Source organism: Humulus lupulus, chromosome X, assembly GCF_963169125.1.
Source record: "Humulus lupulus chromosome X, drHumLupu1.1, whole genome shotgun sequence".
Taxonomy (NCBI): domain Eukaryota; kingdom Viridiplantae; phylum Streptophyta; class Magnoliopsida; order Rosales; family Cannabaceae; genus Humulus; species Humulus lupulus.
The window spans coordinates 32,701,569-32,726,881 of NC_084802.1; the positions used below are offsets into that span (position 1 = coordinate 32,701,569).

The 25,313-nt window shown below is 32.9% G+C and overlaps 2 protein-coding genes across 3 annotated transcripts; both read right to left on the reverse strand.

Moving 5' to 3' along the window:
* Positions 1-2,320: 2,320 nt before the first annotated feature.
* LOC133807411 (non-specific phospholipase C4-like) lies at positions 2,321-8,941 on the reverse strand. Its single transcript, XM_062245729.1, has 3 exons — positions 8,013-8,941; positions 2,995-3,578; positions 2,321-2,871 (listed from the first exon to the last, which is right to left on the reverse strand). The coding sequence occupies exons 1-3, from the start codon at positions 8,639-8,641 to the stop codon at positions 2,510-2,512; spliced, it is 1,575 nt and encodes a 524-aa protein (XP_062101713.1). The 5' UTR covers positions 8,642-8,941; the 3' UTR covers positions 2,321-2,509.
* Positions 8,942-21,284: 12,343 nt separating this feature from the next.
* Positions 21,285-22,626, reverse strand: LOC133807412 (uncharacterized). Of its 2 annotated transcripts, none has more exons than XM_062245731.1 (3): positions 22,354-22,626; positions 22,042-22,110; positions 21,285-21,883 (listed from the first exon to the last, which is right to left on the reverse strand). In XM_062245731.1, exons 1-3 carry the CDS (start codon positions 22,597-22,599, stop codon positions 21,644-21,646), a joined length of 555 nt encoding a protein of 184 aa, XP_062101715.1. In that variant the 5' UTR covers positions 22,600-22,626; the 3' UTR covers positions 21,285-21,643. The 2 variants fall into 2 exon arrangements, with proteins under 2 accessions (XP_062101715.1, XP_062101716.1); XM_062245732.1 differs by having other exon boundaries at positions 21,285-21,811; positions 22,354-22,618.
* Between the last annotated feature and the right edge of the window lie 2,687 nt (positions 22,627-25,313).

Consider the following 25,313-nt stretch of genomic DNA (forward strand, 5'->3'; position numbering starts at 1 on the left):
ACAACCTGAAGGTGGTATATTTTCTCAAAGTCCACCTCCTTGGTCGATGCCACAACAACAACAACATTTTCATCCACCTCAACAGAATTATCCAAACATGTATGGACGCTCCTCCCAGTCCCCTCCTTTTTATTACCACGACGTCCCTACAGGATCTCAGACGTCACATCCTAGGCGTCATGATTTTGGGGATTCATCGCAGCAGCAGCAACCACAGCAGATATATGTTCAATTTGTGAGTTCGTCGCAGTAGCAGAGGTATGGTCAGTTTGAGAGTTTATTGCATCAGTCTCCCTCGGCGTGACCACATACTCGACAATTTGGATCATCTTCGCAGCAGCACTCTGGTTTTATTATGCTGCGAAGATGAGACAATTGATATTTTTATTATGTTAATTTTATGATTAATTATAATGCTATTTTTGTTTGATGAATATTAATTGTGTTATTAATTTTAATTTATGTTAAATATTATTATCTTTAAATAAGTATTATATGTATATTTATTATGAAATAAAATAAAATCAATTATTATACTTTAATATTAGTAATTTATTACCGTCGGATTAATAGAGGCGGAACCCGCTGGTATTAAATGAGTCAAACGAGGTTGACTGTGTTATTTTACATTGGCGGAGTCCCGCCTCTATTAATCCGCCGGTATTAATATAATACCGGCGAGTGTGTCAGTCGGCCGGTAATTCCGTTAATTACCGACCGATTATTACTAGCGGCGAATTACCGGCGAACTGCCGCCAGTAATATACATTACCGGCGGATACACCTATTATGACCGGCGGAATCCTCCGCCCGTAATACTACATTTTTTTTGTAGTGTTAATTCTCTTCAAAACATGCATTAGGGGTGCACATTTGGACCCGAAAACCCAACAACCCGTAGGACCCGCCCGACTCGCACCCAAGACACCCGAAAAAATAACAAAACCCGCAAAGTCGGGTTGGGCTAAGCCCAAGGGCTGCATCAGGTCGGGTTTGGGTGGCTAAATCAAGAAACTTCGGGTACCCGACCGAATTTTTTTAATTAATTTTTATTTCTTCAATTTTTTTACTTTTTTTAGTTTTAGTTTAGGGTTAAATAAAAAAAAAAAACTAAAAGCCCCCAACCCGATGTTAATAGGGAATTTGATGAAAGATTTAGGAGAATGGGGTGGAAGTGGGTGGGTTGGGTATAATGTTAAGATAGCTAGAGAAAACATAGATACATTCTAGTTAAGGTGGTGTTCTAGCCTAGGCCTGCTGCCACATTTCCATAATTGTACGTTGAAACTGACACATACACAATGCACTGACTCAAATAAAAAAATCTCTCTACTCTGTGTTGCTTTAACCTTTTTCAGCATTGTCATCACCAGAACCCGACCCGACCCGACCACTTCTGACCCTATTTTGGTTGGGTTCAGTTACACTTCTCCAACACCCGAACCCGATCATACCCGCATCTGACATTTCCCCACCCGACTCGATCCGAACCTGAAGAAAATCCAATAGTAATTCGAGCGGGTTCAGTATTAATTTCTTCCACTCGAAACCTGACAAACCCGAACCCGACAAACCTACTCGATGTGCACCCCTAGCATGCACGCAACATTCAAAACCAATAAAAGTGTTAATAAGAATATACTTCGCTCTTGAAATGATATCTCCCAAGCTCTCTCTCATTCTGTTGGTGTAGAAGGCATTGCACACGTTAATTGGGCGAAAATCAATGGCTCTAGTCTAGACGGCTCATTAACTTTGGGGATTAAAGTGATTAGTGTTTCATTAACAGAGGAGATGTCTTCACTTCATTATCATTTAAGAAATCCAAACAAGCCTTGCAACCATCGATATTCACAATGTCCTAAAATTTCCATATATATATAAATAAAAGCCAGCACTCACCCCATTTTTTCAAGTACGTACTCTTATTTAGGGGGGCTATTTTATAATATTTCTAAATATGATATTATTGATCTTATAAATATATCAACCATAATAATGTGTATATGAACATTATTTTGTTATTTATTTTTAATATTATATATTAATAAGTAGAAAAAAATTAATCAATTTAAAGCCTTTTGTTTACGTTTTTTATTTATATGTAAACAAAATATAAAGTGATTTTGATTCCCAGCTAATTAAACATCATCATACAAATAACAAATAATGATTCTCATGCCATTTCTCTCCACTATTTTTATATTCCAATTAATGCTTATCATGGTTTAAGTGATGCCACAAATCTTATTTCATTTAATTATTAATTAACACAAATTAAAGTCATTGTCCTATTTTAACTCGTGACACAAGATATAAGTACTACAAAAAAATGTTAAAATATGTAACACATGCATGCACGTGTTTATAAATTTGAAATAGAAGATTGATCCGTCATCAGAACTCAATTACAAAAAAGAAATAATAAAGAGAGAGAATGATAAGATTTTAATTTGATAATTAAATTCCAATATATCAAACCTTAATGAACTCTGCAGATCATCATCTATTAATGATCGCAAATTAAACAAGAGAAAATCTTTTGAGTAAAAGACTTATTAGAGGAGGGTCGTTTTGGTGGTGGTGGAGATGTTGATGAGGTAGCAAGGCAAACAACAATGTGGGATGCATCCATGCCACTCTGCTTGGCTTTATGGCACTCGTCCATGAACATGTTAAACGCTCCATCGCAGTACTTAACAGCCTCCGAAACAGTAAGCTCGTCTACCAATTTGTGATCAGGATACACATCTTTGGAATGGTCTCCATTCAAGGCTGCAGCCATCTGAACTAGCTCCGCTTGGAACGAACTCAGTTTGCTATCTTCTTTTGCTTCTCCATCACGTAGTTTCGGAGGTTCTGGTAAAGTAACTATATAACATGCACAAATATAAATATAAATATATAATATTCAGGATTATTAATTATTTATCTTTTTGTCGTAAGATAATTAGTCCTAACAAATTATACATACATACGTACGTACGTACGTACCTGGACAATCTGTTCTGGGAGTGGTTCTGGTCAAGAAGACAGACTCAAAAGTTCCAGCCCATTCATCGCGCTTAGTCAAGAAGTTCGGCAGACCAAAAATCTTCTTCACAGTTGCTGGGATTGAGGAGTGTTCGTATTGAGATGTAGGGAGTGGTCCTGTTGGATCATGCACAACGGTTCCTCGCTGTATCCATGGAGATATGAAGATGGCAGGAACCCTTACACCAAGACGATCGAAGCCAAAGTTGTAAGGCGCCGGCCCAAGAAGACCATCGGGGGAAGGGACTCCGTCGACAGGGGTTGGAACATGGTCGTAGAAGCCACCGTGCTCGTCGTACACAATTATGAACAACATTTCATTCCACTGAGGGCTACCTCTGAGAGCTTCGTACACATTTTTGATAAACCTTTGGCCTTCCGAGACATCGTGAGAAGGGTGGTCGTCGTTTCCGGGAATTGATAGTAAGTCGAAGTATCTTTGTTCAATCACAACGTAGTTTGGTAGCTTTCCCTCTTCGCAATCTTTTTTGAAGTGAATATCGAAGTTATAGAAGTTGTCTAGTTGTTTTAATTTTCTAAGGTTCCTGCCCATGCATATAATAATAAAAGGAATAAGTATAATTGCATAGATATATACTTCCACTCATAATTTAATGATCATATATGAATAGTTGTTTTTATATTTATTTATATATATATATATAAATTTTGTTTCTGGTTCTTCAAATTATGTCGGAATTATTGTATTTAATATACTATAATTAAGTCGAGTATGACTCAACATATCCAAAAAAGTTGTGAGTTAGTAATCTAACATGAGACAATGTTCCATATATATGTGAAGAACAATTATATAAATCAAAAGTGATAGAACCAAATATATTCCTCCTCACATTTACTTAGAAACTTGAAAAGAACATGAAATGTACATATTCAATATAATGGAATAAATTTCAGAACTTTTGAGGAAAGCATACTTTCCATTTCAATTTTTTTTTTTTTAAATTAAGAAAAAATATATATATATAATTAAGAAAATATAGGATTTCGGACTCATGATTAAATTGTCCATGCTAGCATCCGTGGTCAATATTGTTTGCAGTACTTATACAAATGTGTGAATAAATATTGGTTAAATATTTTATATTATAGGAAATTTCTTTAGTAGAGAGTTCAAAAAGAGCCCTATCGGTAGGGTTTTTGTGTTCTCAATCTGTGAATAGTTTTCGGCGCGATTTTTTTATGACTGTGTATATTGTAGTTATTTAGAGCATCCTGCAAATTTTCAGAAAATTCTGAATAATTTACAGTGCCGAAAACTAAGTTCAAACATGCTATTTTCTATGCGCATAAAAAAATTAGTCACGCGTGCAACAACCTGTTTTTATAGTAGTTTTCGGCACTGTAAATTATTCGGAATTTTCTAAAAATTTGCAAGATGCTCTAAATAACTACAATATACATGGTCATAAAAAAAAATTGCGCCGAAAACTATTCACGGGTTGAGAACACAAAAGAGCCCTACCGATATGGCTCTTTTTGAAGTCCCTACCATAGAATTATCCTATATTATAAATAGTTATTTCTTGTTATGTATTTTTTTATAACAAAATTAATAAATTCATAAACCATATTTTTGTTTTTGTTAATTTTATTAGTGCTACTTCTTGTTTGCTTGTTGAATACTTGAAAGGTGAAATATGATTAAAAGAAGAAAGATATAGGGGTGTAAAAGAGAAAATATAACATGTAAAGCAAATAAATGAAAAATGATATTTACGCAGCAGGGTTTATTACATAAAAAAGGAAAGGAGTAATTTAAGCATACTATTTTAATGAATAATCAAATGAGACTTTTTTCACATTTGGATATTTCATATGCTTAGTTTTATTTTAATTAATAAAAAAACATAACGCTGCTTCGCACAAACTTTTATAATAATTAAAAAATACATATTTTTAAATAAATTTTGGGAGATTTTGTAGTAGGGATTCCTTATTATCTTATTTGTATAACATCCTCCTTATATTATTTTCATTGTATAGCGAACTTCTGCAGGTTTTTGAGAAATTCTGAATAATTAAAGTGTTTAAAACAAAGTTCAAACAATTTGTTGTATGTGGACTTTTATTTAATATTATTTTTTTATATGCTTGCGTGGTTTTTTTTTATTAATAATAAGTTTAAATTATGTATAAGAAAATTAATGTTTTATGTAAGAGTTATTTTGGTCGATTACCCGTTTAAACTCTTTATTTTTAAAAATTAATTTTTGGACCTCGTGTTTTGTCAAAAGTTTAAAAAGAGGAATATATATAGAGATTGATTATTTGAACATTGTATTTTGGCTGATTACCCGTTTTGACTGGGCTCAAAGTATTATTTTGTTCTATTTTGCAAAACACAAGGTCCGAATTATTATTTAACAAAACAGAAGGTCTGATCGATAAATTTTGCATAAGATCCAAAATAGTATTTACCCTTATAATTATAATTAAAATAAAAATGAGAAAAAATAGAAAATATATTGAGCTTTTTCTTAATTAATTAATAGCTATAAATTAGAGAAGTAAAATAAAAAAAGTAAAAAAATGAAGTTTATTATTATATTTATATTTATAGTTTTATTAAACAGTCAAATTTGAATTCAAAATATATATATGTTGTTAAGATATATTTTGTAAAACTATTTGCATTTAAATAATTAAATTATTATAATATAGTTATTATTATTAAAATTAATTTACTTCTATTATAAATTTTATAAATTATAATTAGATATTTTAATTTTTTTCTTTAATTATTAACTAATAATCATAAATTAAAAAGTGTGAAAAAATAATAAAATAGAAAGAATATTTTTGAGCAATTTTAGAATGCAACATCATCTTTTGGAGACTTTCATTTATATAAATACTAGATATAAGTAAAGTGCAATGCACATTTACTTAGTTTTATTTATAAAATTTATTAATTATTTTGATTAAATTTGTATCATTGTCATATAAACTTTAAATAAATAAATAATATCATATATAAAAGAATGACATAAACATTTTAAATGAAAAATTAAATTAAAATATTGTTTATAATTTTTTTAAATATATATATAATATGATAACTTTTTTTAAACATGATAATTTTTTTTAATAAAAATTAAGATTATATATTATATATTATTATATAATGATATTTTATAATATTTAAATTTATATTAATATAAGTATCAAATATCTAGTTTTGTATTAAATATTATTATAATATTTAATTCATATTAATATATTTAGTAAAAAATTAGGATTATATAATATATTCATAATAATATTTTAAACATTTAAATTTATATTAATATAATTATTAAATATCTAGTTTTGTATTATATATTATTATAATAATGATATTTTATAACATTTGAATATAAATTTATATTAATATAATTATTATATATGTAGTTTAATATTAAATATTATTATAATAATGATATTTTATAATATTTAAATTTATATTAATATAATTAATAAATATTTAATTTTAATTAATTTTAAAAATATATTTTTTTAAATATTTAGAAAGTTAAAAAAAAATTGTTATATATATATATAGATTATAATAGGGCAAGTCTCGGAGCAAATCCCGCCGATTATAATTTATTTGACTGTTAAAAAAAGAATAAAATAATAAACCAATTAAGAACTTCTAGATTTTTAATTAATTAAAAAGAAGAGAAAGTAGTTGTTGAATTATTCCCACGATTACTTAAGCAATCCTCTACCACCAAAATATATATATATATATATATATAATAGATACAAACAACTTTAATATACAACTTTAATATGCACATTTTTATTTATAAAATTTATTAACTATTTTTATTAAATTTATATTAATGTCATATAAATTTTGAAATAAATATTCTATTTTAATTAAATAATTTATTTATTTTTGTTTAAGTTTATGTTTGTTTTAATTTTTGAATTTGGGAATAACAATAAGAGATTATACATTATATATTTAACATAATATTATATATTATACGTTGATTTTAAATTTAAATTTCTTACTAGTTTTTTTTTTTTTTTAAAAAAGCAATTTGTTGCTAATTCAAAATATATTATATTATATGTTTAATATGATATTATTCTAATAAGTGAGTTTAAGTTTAAATTTAATTAAATTTTATTTAAGTTATAAAACGTATGATTTTATTATTTTTAAATAATTATTATTGTAAAATATCTCAAATATATTATATTTTAATTTGTTTAATTATTTATTATTTTAAAATAATTATCATTGTAAAATATCTTAAAAATATCTTATTTTAATGTGTTTAATTATTTATTATTTTTAAGTAATTATCATTGTAAAATATCTCAAAGATATCATATTTTAATTATTTATTTTATTTTATTTAAATTTAAATATTTACAGTTAAATATAAAAATATTTTGTTAAATATAAAAATATTTCATTAAAATTAATATTAAAAAAATAAAAAACGGTTAAAACTATAATTTTTCTCATCTACCATCTTACAAAAGAAATATATATATATATATATATATATTCGTATATTTGACATAAAAACCCAACTTTATACTATACGAATATATGAATATTCTTTTGCCTTTTTATCTTATCATATCTATTAGTATTCAGTGCATGTGCATCAAACACCTTAACTTTTCTCGATAAAGCTAAATATAAAGTTTATATCATAAAAGATATATTATTAATTAGTCAATTCATCTTTATATTCTTCCTTAACCTCTAACTAATAATAATAATAATAATAATAATTAATAAAGAAAATCAAGCAAAAAAAATCATTTGTCTATAAGTTTTATGTCCCATTAATTATTTAAAGATATTTTATTTATTTATTTAATATATATTTAAATTATTTATAATTTTTTTTTTTCTAACTATACATAAATGTGTAGTGTCTTGTAATAATTGGTGAACAAAATTGGGGACAGCAGGTAACAACAAAGAGAAGAATATACGTAGGTACCTGTAGAAAAGAGTAGAAGGAGGGTAAGCATAGTAAATCCCGAAAGAGAAGCCAGCTTCATCCATGGACTCAAATATGGTTTTCTGAGGAAACCCTTCTATCAATTGCTTCCTGTCGTTCCCCGTCAGCCCATATGACGTCGCCGAGTGCACGAACAGCCTATTCGGCTGCGTCTCCGCCGGCACAGACGCGAACCATCGGTCGCACACCGCGAACTCCTTTATCAGCTCTCGGAAAACCGGCACTGACTCCGCCTTGAACCCGTTCATTACAGTCTCCGCCATCCCCGGTTTTGTTCGCTCCGCGTTCTGAGCGAACCCCTCCATGGTCGGAGGTAGTTTCTTGGCGGCGGAGGCCTCCGTCCAGGGCTCGCCGAAGACTTGCTCGTAGATGGCCTGGATTGAGTGGCCCGGGTCAGGGTCCACGTAGGCCGATTGGTCGCCGAAGAAGATGCGTTTGGAGTTGGGATCGGAGGTGGATATGGGATTGGACTCGGAGCCGGTGACGCCGTCGATCTCCGGGTTGACTAGCTTCATCCAGCCCAGCATGTGGTCGAAGGAGCGGTTCTCTTGGACCAAAACGACCACCGTTTTGATCGGGTAGCCGCCGCTGCTAGATTCCGCAACCATTGTGGTGGTCGTTCGTTGATACTTGATTAGTTGAGAAGAAGAAGAAGAGATATGAATGGTGGGTGGGCTCAGCTCAGCTGTTTATATTGGAATATTAAGGAAGAAGAAGAAGAAGACAAGATAAAAAGAATTAATAATAGAAAATTAAGTCAACAAAAGTGAAAGTAGAATTATTTTCTTTTACAGAAAAAGTAGAATTATTATTTGATTAATTAGGTATCCAATCCAATGGCTTTGCTATTGCTAAATGCTAATCATTTTATTAGCACATTGATTAAACTTTATAATTATAAAATGTACATTCTTTGATGTACTAAGGCAAGTGAAACTCAATGTGTTATATTATAATTACAATATTATATATATTAGATGGCAGGGTGCATAAGAGATATAAATTAATTAATGTATTAGTTATGAAGAGAGTTCTTATTGGAGTGCATGAATTTATGCAATGATCTGCTATATAATTATTTAAAAAATTTATAGTGGAACTCCACTATTTAAAAAATCATTTTAATATACTTAAAAGTGCACTGTTTTGGCAGCTTGTTTTAAGAAAAGGCTTAAATTAAGAATAATTATTGTGGGGCAGGTGAAACTCAAGTGAAATATTCAAAATGGTACAAATTACTTTGGATGTTATACCAGTGGTTCACAGACAAAATTTTTGGATTAGGTGATAAGACTATTATATATTAAAGGAGCAAAAGTACTCAAATTATTATGTTTGTAGCACTTAAGTATTCAAATTATTATTTTACCGGCTAAAGTACATTTTGTCCTTGTTTTGTTGTAGCTATCAGTTCCAACCATTAAGTGTGTTTGTGACATGTTGATGAAAGTACAAAATTAAATAAATATTTGTGGTGAAAATACATAATTTAATAGATTTGTGCATCCAAAGTACTCAAGTTATAAAATATTTGCAGCAAAAAGTACTTAGGTTATAATCAAATTTGATATCACGTAGTGGATTTAATGGCAAAATATGGACAGGATGTATTTTTGTCGGCAAAAAAATAACTTAAATATGTGCTACAACTATAATAATTTAAGTACTTTTGTCACAAATAACCTTATATTAAACAATGATATATCCCGTTTTATATAGTTGGAAAAAAAATTAACCAATAAAGAAAAGTAGAAATTTATTTTCATTTGTAAGAGTTTTATATCTCTCTCCACGTATGGATATATATAAAAATATGTTAGTTGAGATATAAGAAGACTTTAAAGAAAGTGGGATACCAAAGTTATTTTGTGTTTGTGGACCATATATGACAAATATGTTTTTTTCTAAAAGAAATGGATAACAAATATGGTTTAGGGGACAAAAGATAACTCGTGTACAAACCTATAGAATGTAATACTTAGCATCTTAGTACAATTAAAGTGTAACTTAAGGTTAGTTAAATTAATTAATTACTTTAAAGCAAGATTTTGATGAAGAATAGTAAAAATTGTCCTTGTTTCTAATTATTTATAGGGTTATGTTTTCCGATCGTACTAGTTTACAATCTCATTCTTATTTAATTTTTTAAATTGATTATTTATATAAAAATAAAAAGACTTAAATCTTTCCCACTTAAAATCTAACACCTCATCGAGTCTTGCCCAACTCATATCTCATATTTAAGCGATATTAATTTTAACACTTTCTGTTTATTATATTTGTTTTCTTAACAATTTAATAAAAGTATTATTTGCTTAATGTTTTTTGAAAATATATTTTTATATTTTTGAAAAAAAACTTGAATGAAAAATTAATAAATATATTTATAAAGAGAAAAATATTTTAAAAGTTTGTAAAAAATAATAAGATTAAGTAATGTGAAAGAAAAAGTAATGAAAAAATAAAGAGAGAAAAATTGAGGAAATAGAAAGTGATGAAAAAGAAAATGAGGGGAGAGAAAAAATGAGAAGAGAGAAAAAAATGAGGAAAGAAAAAATGATGATCAAAGTGAGAAAATCATAAAGTGATGAGAGAGAAAATAATAATAATAGAAGGAAAAAAATTAAAAACTACAAAAAAACAACTTTATATTGTTCTAAAAAAATTTGTTTTTAAACATTAATATATGTAGTTTCTCTCCCCTTTTACTTGTTTTTAGAAAATAATTTTTAGTTTAGGAGCCAAACATACTCTTATTTTCCTTAAATATACTCATATTTCTCATTCTCTCTCCTCCAAACGTGTAATTACTCTCACTTTTATCTCATCTTCCTTCTCTAATCATTGTGTAATTTCTGTTACTCTCTCTCTCTCTCAAAATCTCTCTTTTTTTGGGTGTGTTCGGTAATGTTTAGTATTTTTAAAATATAATAATAAAAATAGTTTTATTTTTTGTTTTATAATTTTAGAAAATAAAATTATGTTCATTAAACGTTCGAGTATGTTTCATATTTTAAAAATAAAATAAAATAAGCAATGCCAAGTAGCAAACCAGAGAGGAGGAAGATGGTGAGGCTGGAGAGTCATCGTCAGATTTTGAGAACAGTTTTTCCAACGACAACCATGGCGACATCGACAGTAACGACAAGCGACAAACCAGAAAGGAGGAAGACGATGAGGCATAAGAGTCGAAAGGAAGGAAGAATCGATCGTTGATCTGGAGAACACCTTTCCCCAGCAACCATGGTAACAACCTCAGTATCGGCATCAACGACGATGACAAAGGAGTAAAAAATGAATGAGATCTATTATGTGGAGGAGAAAAAACGAAAAAAAAAATGAAAGAAAAAAAAGTTGTTTAAAAAAATTTAAAAGTTTAAAAACCTTGTTAAATTTTTAAAATTTTAATTAAAAATTAAAAAAATATAAAACAAAAATAGTTTACGGAACAGAATTCTCAATTTTGTTTTCAGTATTTTAATGAAATAAATAAAAAAATTACTTTTTTAAAATTTACTGAACAACACCTTTGTTTTTTATACTTTTTTTTCTTTTATTTTTGGCGGCTTTAAAGATTGCAGAGGGTATGCTCCCATCAAGGAATGAGTGCTACCATTTTCATTTTGAAGAAAGCCAAAGCAACAGTGAGAATATGTTGACAGAAGTTATTGAGGTTATTATTAATTGGGTTTTTGGAGGCAAAAATTCCCAATGTTTTTACGTTGTTTCATTTTTACACTCAATCTTTATTTTTTGCGGTAAATATACCCAAACCCACATTAATAGTGTCTCTGTCACTACTCAACCCCTAACAGTTTTAAAAACGCTTATGAGGCCAATTGCGTGTACAAACCCAGACACATATGCTTTAAAATATTAATTGCAAAAAAAAAAAAAAGTTTTCCAGTGGCTTAAAAACCATATGCTTCCTTTATACCCACATTTCATGTAGAAAAAGCAAACCCACACTCAAAGTTTTTTTTTTTAAACTAATTTCTTGAGACTCTGTAGATTACGACTAGGAGCAGGAGGAGGAGGAACTGGAACAAAATGCCCGTGCTTCAGACTGAGGACGAAGAACCCCCTGAATATGATAAGCCACGAACGAACTAAGCTAAGCTTAATGCCAATGTTTTTCTGGGTTTTTCTTGGTATTGCAAATAGGTTTGTTTTGAGGAATGAAATATGTTTGTATATGGGCTTAGGGGAGATTTTTATAGTTGCTAGGGTAAAAAAAATGTTCTATATTTTATTTGTTTTTAGGTAGTTAGACATTTATGTCTACTTTAGAGAAACATTTACTTTGGAATCTTTTTTTGGACTTGTATGCTGAGCAAGTGGGGTTCACTTGTCTGACTGTGTTGTGCATGTACTTTTGTGGGATAATCTTTGTTTTGTTTGGATAATGTGCTTTGTCGTATATCACATGAGTTTGTCCATTTTCTCACTAACTTTCTTTATATTTTTTTATTATCTGATATGCTAGATTTGTGGTGGGGCCATTTTACTGTGGCAATGCACCATGGAGGAAATTTCTTCACTCCATTTGGCAACAAAAGATATCATGGAGGCAAAGTTTCTTTTTTTAACTGGAATCGCACTGATTACTTCAGTAGATATGAGTTGGATTGGATGGTGCAATGCTCAGGGTATAAATTGTCTGTGGGTTTTTTGTGGAAGCCTAAGGAGAAACATTTGAATTTTGCAGAAATGGTAATTGGTGATAAAGGAGTGATTGAAATGGATGAAGATATGATGAGGAGAAAGTATAGACAAATGGATATTTTGGTGGTCCAACCAAAAAGAACTTTGGAGTTGGAATGGAGTAAAGAGAAAGATGCAATTCCTTATATCCCAGAACTTGCAAAGATGTCCACTATAGAAGAGTTGCTTGATGATACCACTTGTAACGCCCTACTGCCTTAGAGCTGCTACTAAGTGAGTTTAAAATGTGCAACTAAACATTTGGACAAAAGTGTAATTAAATCATAATCAGAGTCATAAACTTGAGAATAAATCTTTTATTGAAAAGTTATAAAACATTTAACATTTGGGATCCCAAAAGATTGTTTAGAAGTATTTACAACTCAAAATATAACCAAAGTCGACTAAACGACAAAACTCAGGTTTTGTACAAACATCTCCCAAAAACACCTCTAGCTGTGGCAGCCAGACAGACCGGACATGTACGCGCCGCTCGTCCCGCTCGCCATACTCAAGGTTGATCGACCATCCCTTTGCCTTTACCTGCACCATAGAGCACCCGTGAGCCGAAGCCCAGCAAGAAAACTCCCACAAACAGATGATAAACACATATCAAACACTTAGTATTAAAATCAAGCCAACACCAGGTCATACAAGTACGGCCATGCCGTCCTAGGCACTTTACCAGGCCCTGGGTTCGCGGTCTAAACTGTAAGGATATCCCAGGTATCCCTTGGGGTCTCACCCTGGCAACTCGCACTCCGCGTGCTAAACGCTACTCCGGCCCCTTGCCGTTCTCAGCCTTCGCCGTTCCCGGCCATCGCCGTTCCTGGCCATCGTCGTTCCATCGTTAATACATACACATTATATACTAAACAGATATTAAAACACACATAAATCCAGTCGAGGGCCATGCCCCGCAACACAATCATATAGGGCCGAGCCCTGCAACACAATCACATAGGGCCGAGCCCTGCAACACAAGCTCTATGGGAACAGTAGTTTTCTTACCTGTGTCCCGAGCTTCCTAGGCACCGATGTCTCGAGCACAGTTCCCTAGTCCGAGCCTCGGCAAAACCCTAGTCATAACACATTAACAATATTCATCCATCAAGTTCTAATCCATTAAATGGCTTTGAGTCATAATTCTAGTCTCCAGAATCTTGAATTCTATCAATCCGGGTGATAAAATCCATCCCGAGCCTTAACTATTGAATTCCCGAGCCTAAAACTCCTCTAGAACTCAAAAATACATTAAGCGTCGCGGCCCGCGACCCTAGGGACTCATGCCAGGGCCCCCAACTCAACCCGAGGCCTTGCCTCAAAATAACGCACACGCGTCGCAGCCCTTCCTAAAGGGCGCCATGGCGCGCCTTCATTTCCAGGCACCCCAAGTTCTAAGGGGCCGCGGCTCATCAAGAACAGCGCCGCGGCCCGACCCCTCGAGCCCAGAAAAACTCACCATTTTCACCTCAAAAACCAGCCTAATTATCCCCAGAATCAAGCCAACATTCCAAACTAGTTATCACAAAGACTATACCATTGATTCAACAGCAAAACCCAACAGAAACTCAAGCCAAAACCCTTATAAAAATCAAAGTTGAATTCTTCATCCCTCCAACATGCAAAACTCTAATATTCAACCTAAAACCAGCTGCAAATTAACATAACTAAACATATTAATAAACTTACCTTTGCTTAATTAATTTCTGAGCTAATCCTCTAGATTCCAAGCTTTAATCTCCCCAAAAATCCCAGTTCCACTTCTTAGTCTTTAGCTTGATTCACCAAGAGTTTTCCCCAAGCTTCAAATGGAGAGAAAGTCTTCCAAAGAGAGATGAAGGAAGAGATAGAGTCGGTTTCTGAGTTTCTAAAGACTTTCTATGCTTTGATTTATTTAACTTAAGCTTTAAGGTTACCTCAAGGCTTGGGGTACCAAAAACATCCCCGAGGGCAAAATGGTAAATTTCCTCAATATTCCCTCCTAGACACTCTAACCTCAAATATATCTCCAAATATTTATTTCCAAAACCCGGAAACCCCATAAGATATCTCATACCCGGTATACCCCTCGACTCGCCCCGAGTCGGATTCTCAACCCCGTTGTGACTTTCTGACTAACGGCTCCCTAAAACTGTCTTGGTTCGTGCCACCCAGATATATCACAAACATATCACATTTATCACATTCATGCCCTCAACGGGCTTAAATCACAAACATACCCCTAATATTCAAACGGGGCCCACATGCATATTTAATTCAACTAGACATGCATCTCTATCACATATTCACATAAATTCACATATTATAACAATAATTCACTTATTGCCCTCCAGGCACACTAATCAAGGCCCTAAGCCTTATTAGCAAATATGGGTCGTTACACCACTATCCCAACAGATGTAGTGGTTAACCCATTATCAGATGATGAAGATCCTTGGTTTGATCACAATGAAATTAGATATGAGGATGGTCCTGAAGTTGTAGACATTGATTCTGTGAACTCTGAAGATGAGGAAAATGTAGATAATGAGGACCCTTTTTTGTTGTCAATATGCCAGAGGAATGGACACAATCTAGTTGTGTCATTGAAGACTTGCCTGATGATGCAAATATATTTGTCGAAGTGGTTGTCAATCCAAAACCAAATTATGCTGCAAAAGAGGCCCAAGTTGGAGAAGAGGCCAAATATGAGGGGCTAAATAAAGTGTCACAAACTGTTAAGGAGGCCCAATTTAATGGTGAAAATTTGTTTGGTGAGAATTTTGACCATGATTTTGGTGAGTATAATGATGTTGATGAGCATGCTCTAGAGAGTCAGCATGATGAAACTGATGTTGGTGAGAATATTTAGAGTGAAGGTGATGTTGATGAAGAGGGTCTAGAGAGTCAGCATGATGAAGCTGCTGTTGGTGAGAATATTCTGAGTGAAGATGATGTTGGTGAAGGGGGTGGTCAGAGCAGACAAGTGGATGGTGATTATGCGAATGGGCAAAATGAAGGTGAAGGTAATGAAGAGTCTGAATTTGTTATGGAGGAGGAGGAGTACATGCAGAATGAGGGTGAGTCCCAAGAGATGTTTGCTAATGCTAATCCTGCAACATGGTGGCATTCAGTTACAAAAGGTTGTAGCCAAGCTGATCCAAATGATGATCAAGGTGCTTATATAAGTGATGAAGACCTGCAAAGTTTGTCTAGTTCAGATGAGGATGGTAATGCCAGGAGGAGAAGAAGGTCCAATAACCAATTCAATCTTGCAACAAACATGGATAACTTCATATTTAAATTAGGCATGCTTTTTGCTACCGTGGACCAATTTAGGACTGTATTGAATGAGCATTTTATTAAGATTAACAGGGAGTTTGTTTGGCTGGCCAATGACCAAAGGAGAGTAAGGGCAAAATGCAAGAGTGCAGGCTGCAATTTGAACATTTATGCACGCGTCCAACTGTCAGACAAGCGCTCCTTCAGGGTAAATACATTGGTGGATAAGCACACGTGTGGATTGGTTTTCAACAACAAACATGCAACCTCCACTTGGCTTGCAAAGCATTATCTTGAACAGTTCTGTATAAACCCAAACTTAACTTACACAGGTTTCATGTAGCTAACAACACGTACTCAATTTTCAAGAACAACAAGATCAACTTTCTACAAAGCAAAGAATTGTGCAAAAATGATGTTAGAAGGGACTGTAAGGGAACAGTATGCCATACTGGAAGATTATTGTAAGCAACTGTTAGAGACAAATTAAGCGAGCACATCAATATTGAAAACCAGAATGCAGGATGGAAATAGGTTATTTGAAAGGGTGTATATATGTCTTAAAGCTTGTTAAGATGGATTCCTCAATGGTTGTAGAACCCTTATCTACTTGGATGGTTGTTTTTTAAAAGGATATTGAAAAGGAATGTTATTAACTGCAATTGGCATTGATGCAGCAAATGCCATGTTTCTAGTGGCTTATGTTGTAGTGGAGAAAGAGTACACAGGCAGTTGGACATGGTTTTTAAATTTATTGAAGGAGGATTTGAAGATTGATGAACTAGAGAGAATAACAATGCTTTCATGTAGGCAAAAGGGCTTAGAAAAGGCATTAAGTACTGTATTTGAAGTTTCGGAAGTGAGATTCGGTGTGAGACATATGCATGCCAATTTCAAGAAGCAATTTTGTGGACTCTTACTTAAGCAAATGTTGTGGGTCTCTGCAAGGGAAACAACTAAAGTGGAATGGAAAAATAGGATGAATGGAATTAAGCAGGAGAATGTCAAGGCATATGAATGGTTAATGAAAAAAAAAACCAGAAGAATGGACCAAGTCTCATTTCAGGGAGCATGTGAAATGTGACATTGTTATTAATTACCTCTGTGAAAGTTTCAATAATGCAATTCTTGATGCCAGAGACAAATCTATTATCACTCTGCTAGAAAATATTAGGCATTGGATGATGAGTTTGTTTTGCAATAAAAGAATGAGTGTCTCTAAGTGGGTGCATCCTGTTGCCAAAAGAATTATGGACATCATTGAGAAAAACAAGAATGTTGCTAAGCATTGTTTCCTTATGCTTGCTGGAGGTGGTAAGTTCCAGATAAATTTATTGCAAAGCATCAATGCTCAGTCATTTGTTGTGAACTTGGAAACGAAAACATGCACATGTAGGTTATTCCAATTGTCTGGCATACTGTGCGGGCATGCTTTAGCTACTATCTGGTTTTCAAACCTAGATCCAGTGGGATTCATAGATGACTACTATAAGAGGCAAGCATATGAAGCAACTTATGTGACACCAATCGAACCAATGCCTAGCCCAGATAAGTGGCTAGACACTGGTCTGAATCCGATACACCTTCCAACAGAGACAATTTTAGCTAGAAGGCCTAAAAAGTCTAGAAACAAAGAGGCAGATGAACTGCCACCTACTGCTGCAACAAAAGCTAGGAGAGTTGGCCAAGTTAATCACTGCAGCAATTGCAAGCAAACAGGCCATTCACGAGTAACATGCAAGAATGCAACTATGGAGGTAAACTTGGTACTAAATTTGTATTCATTTGCAATTAAAATGAATGTGATTTTCTTAAGTATGATGAGTTATGTTTTTGGTTTAATTACAACCTGCAAGGAAAAAAAAGAGAGGAAGACCATCAGCAAAGAATCCTACTACTCAAACTATTAAAAGGAAGGAGCGAGCTAAGAGACGGAAGCAAAGGAATGGTGGTTCCACATCTCAGACCAACTAAGAAGCTGCTCTTTAATCTTAAACCCTTTTGATGTAGAAAACTTGTTTTCTTTTTGGTGTAGTTGCCATACAATATAGGCATTAGCATATTTTTGACATGTAGATATTGGATCTGACTTTATCAATATTTTGGGACATCTTGGCCATTAGGAATACTTTTGACATGTAGACATTATGCTACTTAACAATATGTCATACTTCTGCACTGTAAAGTTGACAATATTAATCAATGACAAAATGCCATGGTTTGGTGCATCATTCTATTATGCTTGAAAGCAACACTAAATAAACATATTAGTCTCTTACACTATTTTAATGAAGCCATGATCATTACAAGTAAAATAAACAAGGAATGGTCAAACATTACATCATTTTTTTCGCCAATACACAATTACAAAAAAAAAAAAAAAAAACAACAACAACATCATCTTCCTCACATTCCCTTTACCAATCATGAACTTGCATGAACTCTTCCATCCAAACTTCCATTCATATAGCCACAATTTCGACATTGAAAAGGCTCCACACTAGGTTCAAAACAAGTCTCGTATCTATCTTCATATTCATAATATCTGCCCAGATCACCATCAAACTCACGTACTCTTCTTAGCAAACCAGGTATCACCATCTTTGACCTTTCACACATAGGAGATCAATCCATTGGAAATAGTCACAAATATTTTTCATGAATTAATTTATTTCCAAGCTAATAATATATAAAGGAAAAAGAAGACAAAAAATATAAACTGGCTCACTTTCAGCCTATAGCAAGATTTGAATTATCTCCTTGGATTATCGTCGGTCCATGATGTCCTATCCACCGTTTTCGCCCCACAATCACAACGCTTACGAAAAGCTTGAAATACACCTCATGCCATAGATCTCGATGACCTCATTTTGAATCCACCTCGGTTTATTGATTCGCCCAAAGACACACTTGTGTCTTCCCCTTTCATCTCTTCTCTCTTCTTCTTCTTCGTCTTTGATGGTTTACAAGAATTTCTGGGTTAATGTCAACAATGGAGATCTCTCGTGCATATGGTTTTTAAGGATTTAAAGCCTTTTTTTTGGCAAGGCTCATGTTCCCCGCCCCCACTCCATTAGGGCGGGTACCCTCGGGTTCAAGGGCGGGTTAAACTGACATCCCTACTTCTATTAGCATCTCTTCTTTGGACGAAGTATGGTTCGTATGCTTCAATTTCGGCTTGAATACGCAAGAAAAGATGATGTTGCATTAGGAATCCTCTACAAAATAAATTTGGCGGATACATGGGTGATTCAACAAAATAATCTTGAAAAAGACGTTGGTAGCTTTCACGTGAATTTCTTCAAATGAACTTTTGGCGGAGAATGGAACTACAAGACAATGTTGAGCCTTTTTCATTATCCAAACATCTTTCATCAATAATAATAGCTTAATTTAAATCAAACTCCTTGTCAGATGAAGAAGAGTCAAGTGCCTCAAGGGCGTAATCTATACAAACTATATAGAAAGAAGAAAAATAAGAATTGTGTAAAGAAATGAAAATAAAGATGTCGGTAAAACTTTGTAAAGAAATGATGTTATTTATAGTTGAAGTTTTGAGAAAATAAAAAGAAATATTATTTAGGGAAATTACACCCAAATATTTTTTTTTCAGCAAAAATACACCCAATTATTGCACGTGGCAAAAAATTTCAATCAATCATATTTATTCAAGATATGTCCCACCAAGTAAAAACATATAAGTATGTAATATTTGGGTGTGGTTAGTGTGTGCACATAATTATTAATAATTTGTAATTTTCAACCAATTATGAGTGATTTGTGTGAACATTCTCATAATATATTTTGAGAATTATACAATCTTTTATTTTATTTTTTGAATTAATTTGATTTAATTTACCTTATAAATTTAGACTAATTTAAAATATAAGATAATTATATAATAGGGGTAGATATTGTAAATATTAAAAGATATAAATATATTATTCATAATTAGAAAAAATATTAAAAAATATAATATAGAAAATAGAGAATTGATATATGATCTAATGTAATAGTTAGAAATAAAATAAAATAATAAAAAAAAAGTGGTGTTTTTATGATACATTTTAAAAGATGAAGTAGAAAAATTATTGGGAGTGCTCTTAGTCCTTTTCTATTCCTTGTCCTTGCAAGAATGCCCACTTTTTGAATTATCTCTGGTTGATTAACTTTTTCACTAACAATTAATTATAACAAAGCTTAAAGAAATGAAAGTTGAGACACGAAGATTTACGTGGTTCAGGTTATGAATAAACTATAGTCTACGAGTCGCTTGTATTAGGATGATAAAAGCTTAGAAGTATCAAACTTCTATAGAGATTTTCAGGCAGCATTTTGGCAATGCCATGAATACAAAAAATCTGGGATCATCTACAAAGTGTGTCATAGCCCTACTTATAGATGGTTGATGACATTTAACTCCATAATGAAGGTTTATTACAATTATCCTCCCTTAATGGAGTTTTAAATGGAAAATAAATGATAAATTCATTCATTTACAATGCTAGTGGGCCACTGCGTATCTCGGTAGGCCTAATTACGAGGTATAAACCCACTACTTTTTGGGGTAACACGCTCCTAACAGTGTCAGGAGGTAGGTGCACACTTTCCTATGTCAGGCGGCATCGTGAGACATCTTGCTTGTCACATATACGAAATCGACACCACGACTTGTGCTACAGTGAACGTCAGACGGCTGCTTGTGATCCAGGGTCACTAAGCTTGACACCTGATAGCTCTACTCCAGGCCCAGAGGAGGAATCTCGCAGACCTGGAGGACATGAGTGAAAGAAACGGCCATGCTAATGACTTGGAGTAACATCCTAGAACATCGTCCTCTGGAAGTAGCTTTTCCACAAGAACATGCTCCTCCGGTGGTGGTGAACGATGATTAAAGGCAAGACTTTCCTTCTGGGGAGCTCCAAGCGAGCTCCAGGGGACTTAAGTAACTTCTGTGAAGACTTAATTACCCTTTAATGTTTGCCACGTGTCATGAAAACACGGACAACATCTCTCACATAAGTCCACATAATATAATAACCCAAATTATATGAATAATTCAAGATTTTACACAAACTTTTGTGTTGGAATACTGTATACCGTAAATGAACATCTTATTAGGTATGAGGAAAAACTAAATTGGTCGAGGTTGGTAGGTTAATCACGGTGGGTTGAACAATTGATTACATACAAGTAGATTATTAATAATAACACCCTTGAAAATTATTATGAAAACAAAGGTTATATTTAGCTAAAACTTCACAGTAAACGACAAATGAAATGTCTGTCATCAAAAAGACTAACCCACAGTCTGAACTCTGTAGCTAGCATTGGCAAGCCCCTTTTTCTTTTGTCTATGGTAGCAGCTAAAAGTTCATAGAGTAATAAGCTTATGAACACACCAAAACAAGAATGTATAATCCCATAAAGAAGTTTAAAACAAAGAGTATAAGCAGCCTTTACAACTATTACATCAAACAATTACTCTAAAGTTTTAGTCCCCATAATGTTAAATCATCTCCTTTCGGTACAAAATTGTTATATACTAATGGTGAACAATGTTAGAAAGCTTGAAACCTGACCTCACTAGCCTTGTTCCCAGATCGAGTGGGATTATTTCAATGTTGGAGTTCCAATAGGTGTTACTCCTTGATTTCACTAAAAGAAGAAATGACACCCCTGACCGCTGCTACAACAGTATCCCCCTTCTTGAAAACTTCCTCAAGCTCCCCAACCTTCTCTGATAGTGATCTAACGTTTGAGTTAGTGGATTGGACCAACTTGTTTGCAGTTTCCAGACCAGAGCACAACTGGGTAACCAAGAACAAGAAAGATACACCATTTTGTAATGTCAGAGAAGACAATGAATATAAATTTAGGTCCTGAAAAACATTCACCGCTAATCATTTTGACATGTATAGCATAACGAGGTTTGCAATTTCAATCATCAGATGATAAATAGAAGAAAATATAATTTTCGAATCGGAATTGAACCAATCTACATGCTGTTTGTGGAATCATAACCAGTATGATTGATCACCTTTAATGTGAGACCGGTCCATGACTGATCTGACCCAGCAAATGCCTCATTCAGATCCTTGTAATTTTCCTGAAACAAAATATTGTTATATTTCACTAATTTGTTCAACACTAGTATTCTTGATCACGAATTTAATCCCACCCAGAACCAGAAGCCGGAATTTAAATTTGCAACTCAAAATAAGTATACATTTATTTAGACTTAGAGGGTTGAAGAACAAATCAACTGCAAAATCAATAATGGGATATGAGACAAAATTGAAACAATTAATTAAACATAAAAGAACAAATACGAGAAAAGAAAAAAAAAAACCTCGAAGAGTTTGGTGAGATCAATGCTGTGCGATGAGATGGAAGTAGAAGAAGGAGGAGGAAGGTAGAGATGGAGCTCGGGTTGGGAAGTTTCAGGATTTGATTCTCCAACGTCGTTTAGAAGATCGCCTATGCAAAGAAGAGGTCCTCCAACCCCTCTCATCTCTCCTCTCTTCTCTTTCTCCTTCTCCTTGGTTAACGGCCTAGAGAGATCGCAAAGCGTTTTGCCTGTTTTGGAAAGTGTCATGAGCCATATATGAAGTGCCTTTTTAAGTGTCTTTGAATTTGATGTTATACACTAATTTTATTATTTTATTTTTTCTGAGAGAGAGATATACACCTATTTAAGCTGTTTATGATTTAGATTTAGAATTTCTACACCATTTGATATGTTTACATTGTATATTTATTATTATTATTATTATCATAATTTTAAATTACTATAATTGTAAATTGTATAACTAAAATAATATTGAAAATTTAATGAAATTACTTTTAGTCTTTTAAGTTTATTAGTTAAATAAAGGGTTTATTAATTTTTGGACTATGTAATCTTGTTACCTGTTTAGACCATGTGTTTTGATAAATTACTTTTTGAACATTGTATTTTGTAAAATGGTTCAAATAAACCCGATTTTGATAAAAAAAAATTCAATAAAATCACAAATAATTCACTAAACTAAGAACTCAGAACAAAAGCATAACCATTATGCCAAACAACTGTTTTGTATATTCAATTTTTTGTTCATCAAAATCAAGTTTAGAGGTCTATTTGAATTATTTTATAAAACACAAGGTCCAAAAAGTAATTTGCCAAAACACAAGGTCCATACATGTAATTGGACAAAACACATGGTTCAAAAAGGTATAACCCTTAAAATCATGTCTTGTGCTTTAAAGGAGATAAGAGGGTCCCGAGCTTAGGTTGCAACCCTATAGAAACAGATCGCTGAGGACTAGGCTCGTCATGATGACAAGGAGAAACAAGACTCGAATCTTGCCATCAATAACTTTCGCCAAAGGGAGTAGTTTAACAGGGCAACGGGCTCAACCTTTGACACAAGAGTGGAGAACTCCCTTTATATCATTTGGTGATAATATCCAAATCTAGATTACTAATTTCTTGGAAAGCTGAAGCAGGTGGTCAAAAGGTTTGGGAGAACAGATTCGAGGCAAGGTCAGGCAACTAGAGTCGTTTATGGGGAGACTTATATTACTGACCCAATGATATCACCCAATAATTCACCTTGCATTCGTAGTAATAAATGGGCTATGTCGTATCCATAGAGAGGCAAAATACAAGTAAAAAGAAAGATTAGTAAATTAAAAATAAGAAACTTGAAAATATTGTAACTTTGAGAAAAAAAAATGATTTTGTAAAATTAAACACTAAATTAAGAAGAATTAGAATCATAAAGAGAATATGGAAGGCACAAGTTTCATTCATGAAAACATATTTATTTTAATAAAATTGATTCATTCTACTCAACTATAATTCTACACCATTAATTATAGTTGGAAAATATATATTGTTATATCCAAATTTCGAGGATGAATAAATGAGTCTTGAATAAATGAGTCTCGAAATGTAGGCTCGTAAAGCGTAAGCTCGAAAGTAACAAGCATTGGTTGAACACTTGAATAAATATGCATGATTCCTGAAGCATATGGGTATTATTCGAGCCTTAATTGCAGGCTCGAGGGCATTGGTCTCCAAAGACTGAGTTCGATGAAACCACTAGCTGAGGAGGAGGTTGGCTGGAATAACAAGCTCGAGCATAGCTCGATCTCGAAAGCGCGTTAACCTTGCATTCGAGATCAACAACGCGTTTTGCACACTGCTATTAAGAAATCCCTATTCCTTAGGAATTTGTTGTTATCTGATATTAAATCTCAATTATCATGAGATATTATGTATTTAATGTATTTATTTACATTTATTTCAAATTTGAATAGTTGGTTGTAACTTCCCTGAATCAGGGGAAGATATTCTCATAATCATGCCTATGAAATAGCATGGTAATTTTCATTTGTGGGCACGCACAAAATGGTACTGAGAATACTCTGTCGAATTGCTCTGAGAAAGCATTGACAGAGTATCAAGATAAATAATATTGACTCGTGGACTAGGCAGATTTTAACTGCTGAACCACGTAAAAGTTCTTTTGTCTTTTATTCTTTTTGAAATATTGTTTAGTGCTCTTTAAATTTAAGTTGACGAAAAACAACGTCAACATTTTGTTGCTTTCCTTGAGAGCATTAAGAAAATCTCTGTATTGTTTAATCAGAAACCTCCTGCATTGCATTAATGGTCGCCGCAAACAACCCAAGAACTGGTGGGCGACCATTGCCCCAAATACCTGAGGAACATGTTGGGTTTTATGCCCTTAATAAAACCATTTTTCTTATGTAACACGTTATTATTATCAATAAAAGAAGTAGAAATCATTTTGTTTATTCAATTGCATTGTTCGCTTGTTTTATTACATGTTTATTCAATTAATACAAACATTCATAAAATCCTGAACATATGGATAGTTACAATTATGGTGACTAGGTCACAATGGATTATAGTTGTAATTATATGTTCAAAAGAACAAGTCCTAGATTAGATCAGTGCATTGGATTTTCACTGATTAGGAAATCTACGATATGATCTACTTACACATTAGGAGTGTGATGTCTTGTCCAAGGCATTGACCAAGTAGATATGATCGGATGTATTTGGTTACATCGGACTAGGACCGATATTGATTATTGATTGATAAATAAGTATCGTTGTTATCGAATCTAATCAATATCACAACGTTGACCATAGGTTAAGTCGATCTTAATTCTGAGTGATAATATTCTGCTAATTATATTATTTAAATCTTTTGACTTGTTCGTTACCAGCTTACCCTACGGTCTAGCCCATACTTACATCTTGGAGATTTAGTAATGAAATTGAGTGGGAGTATT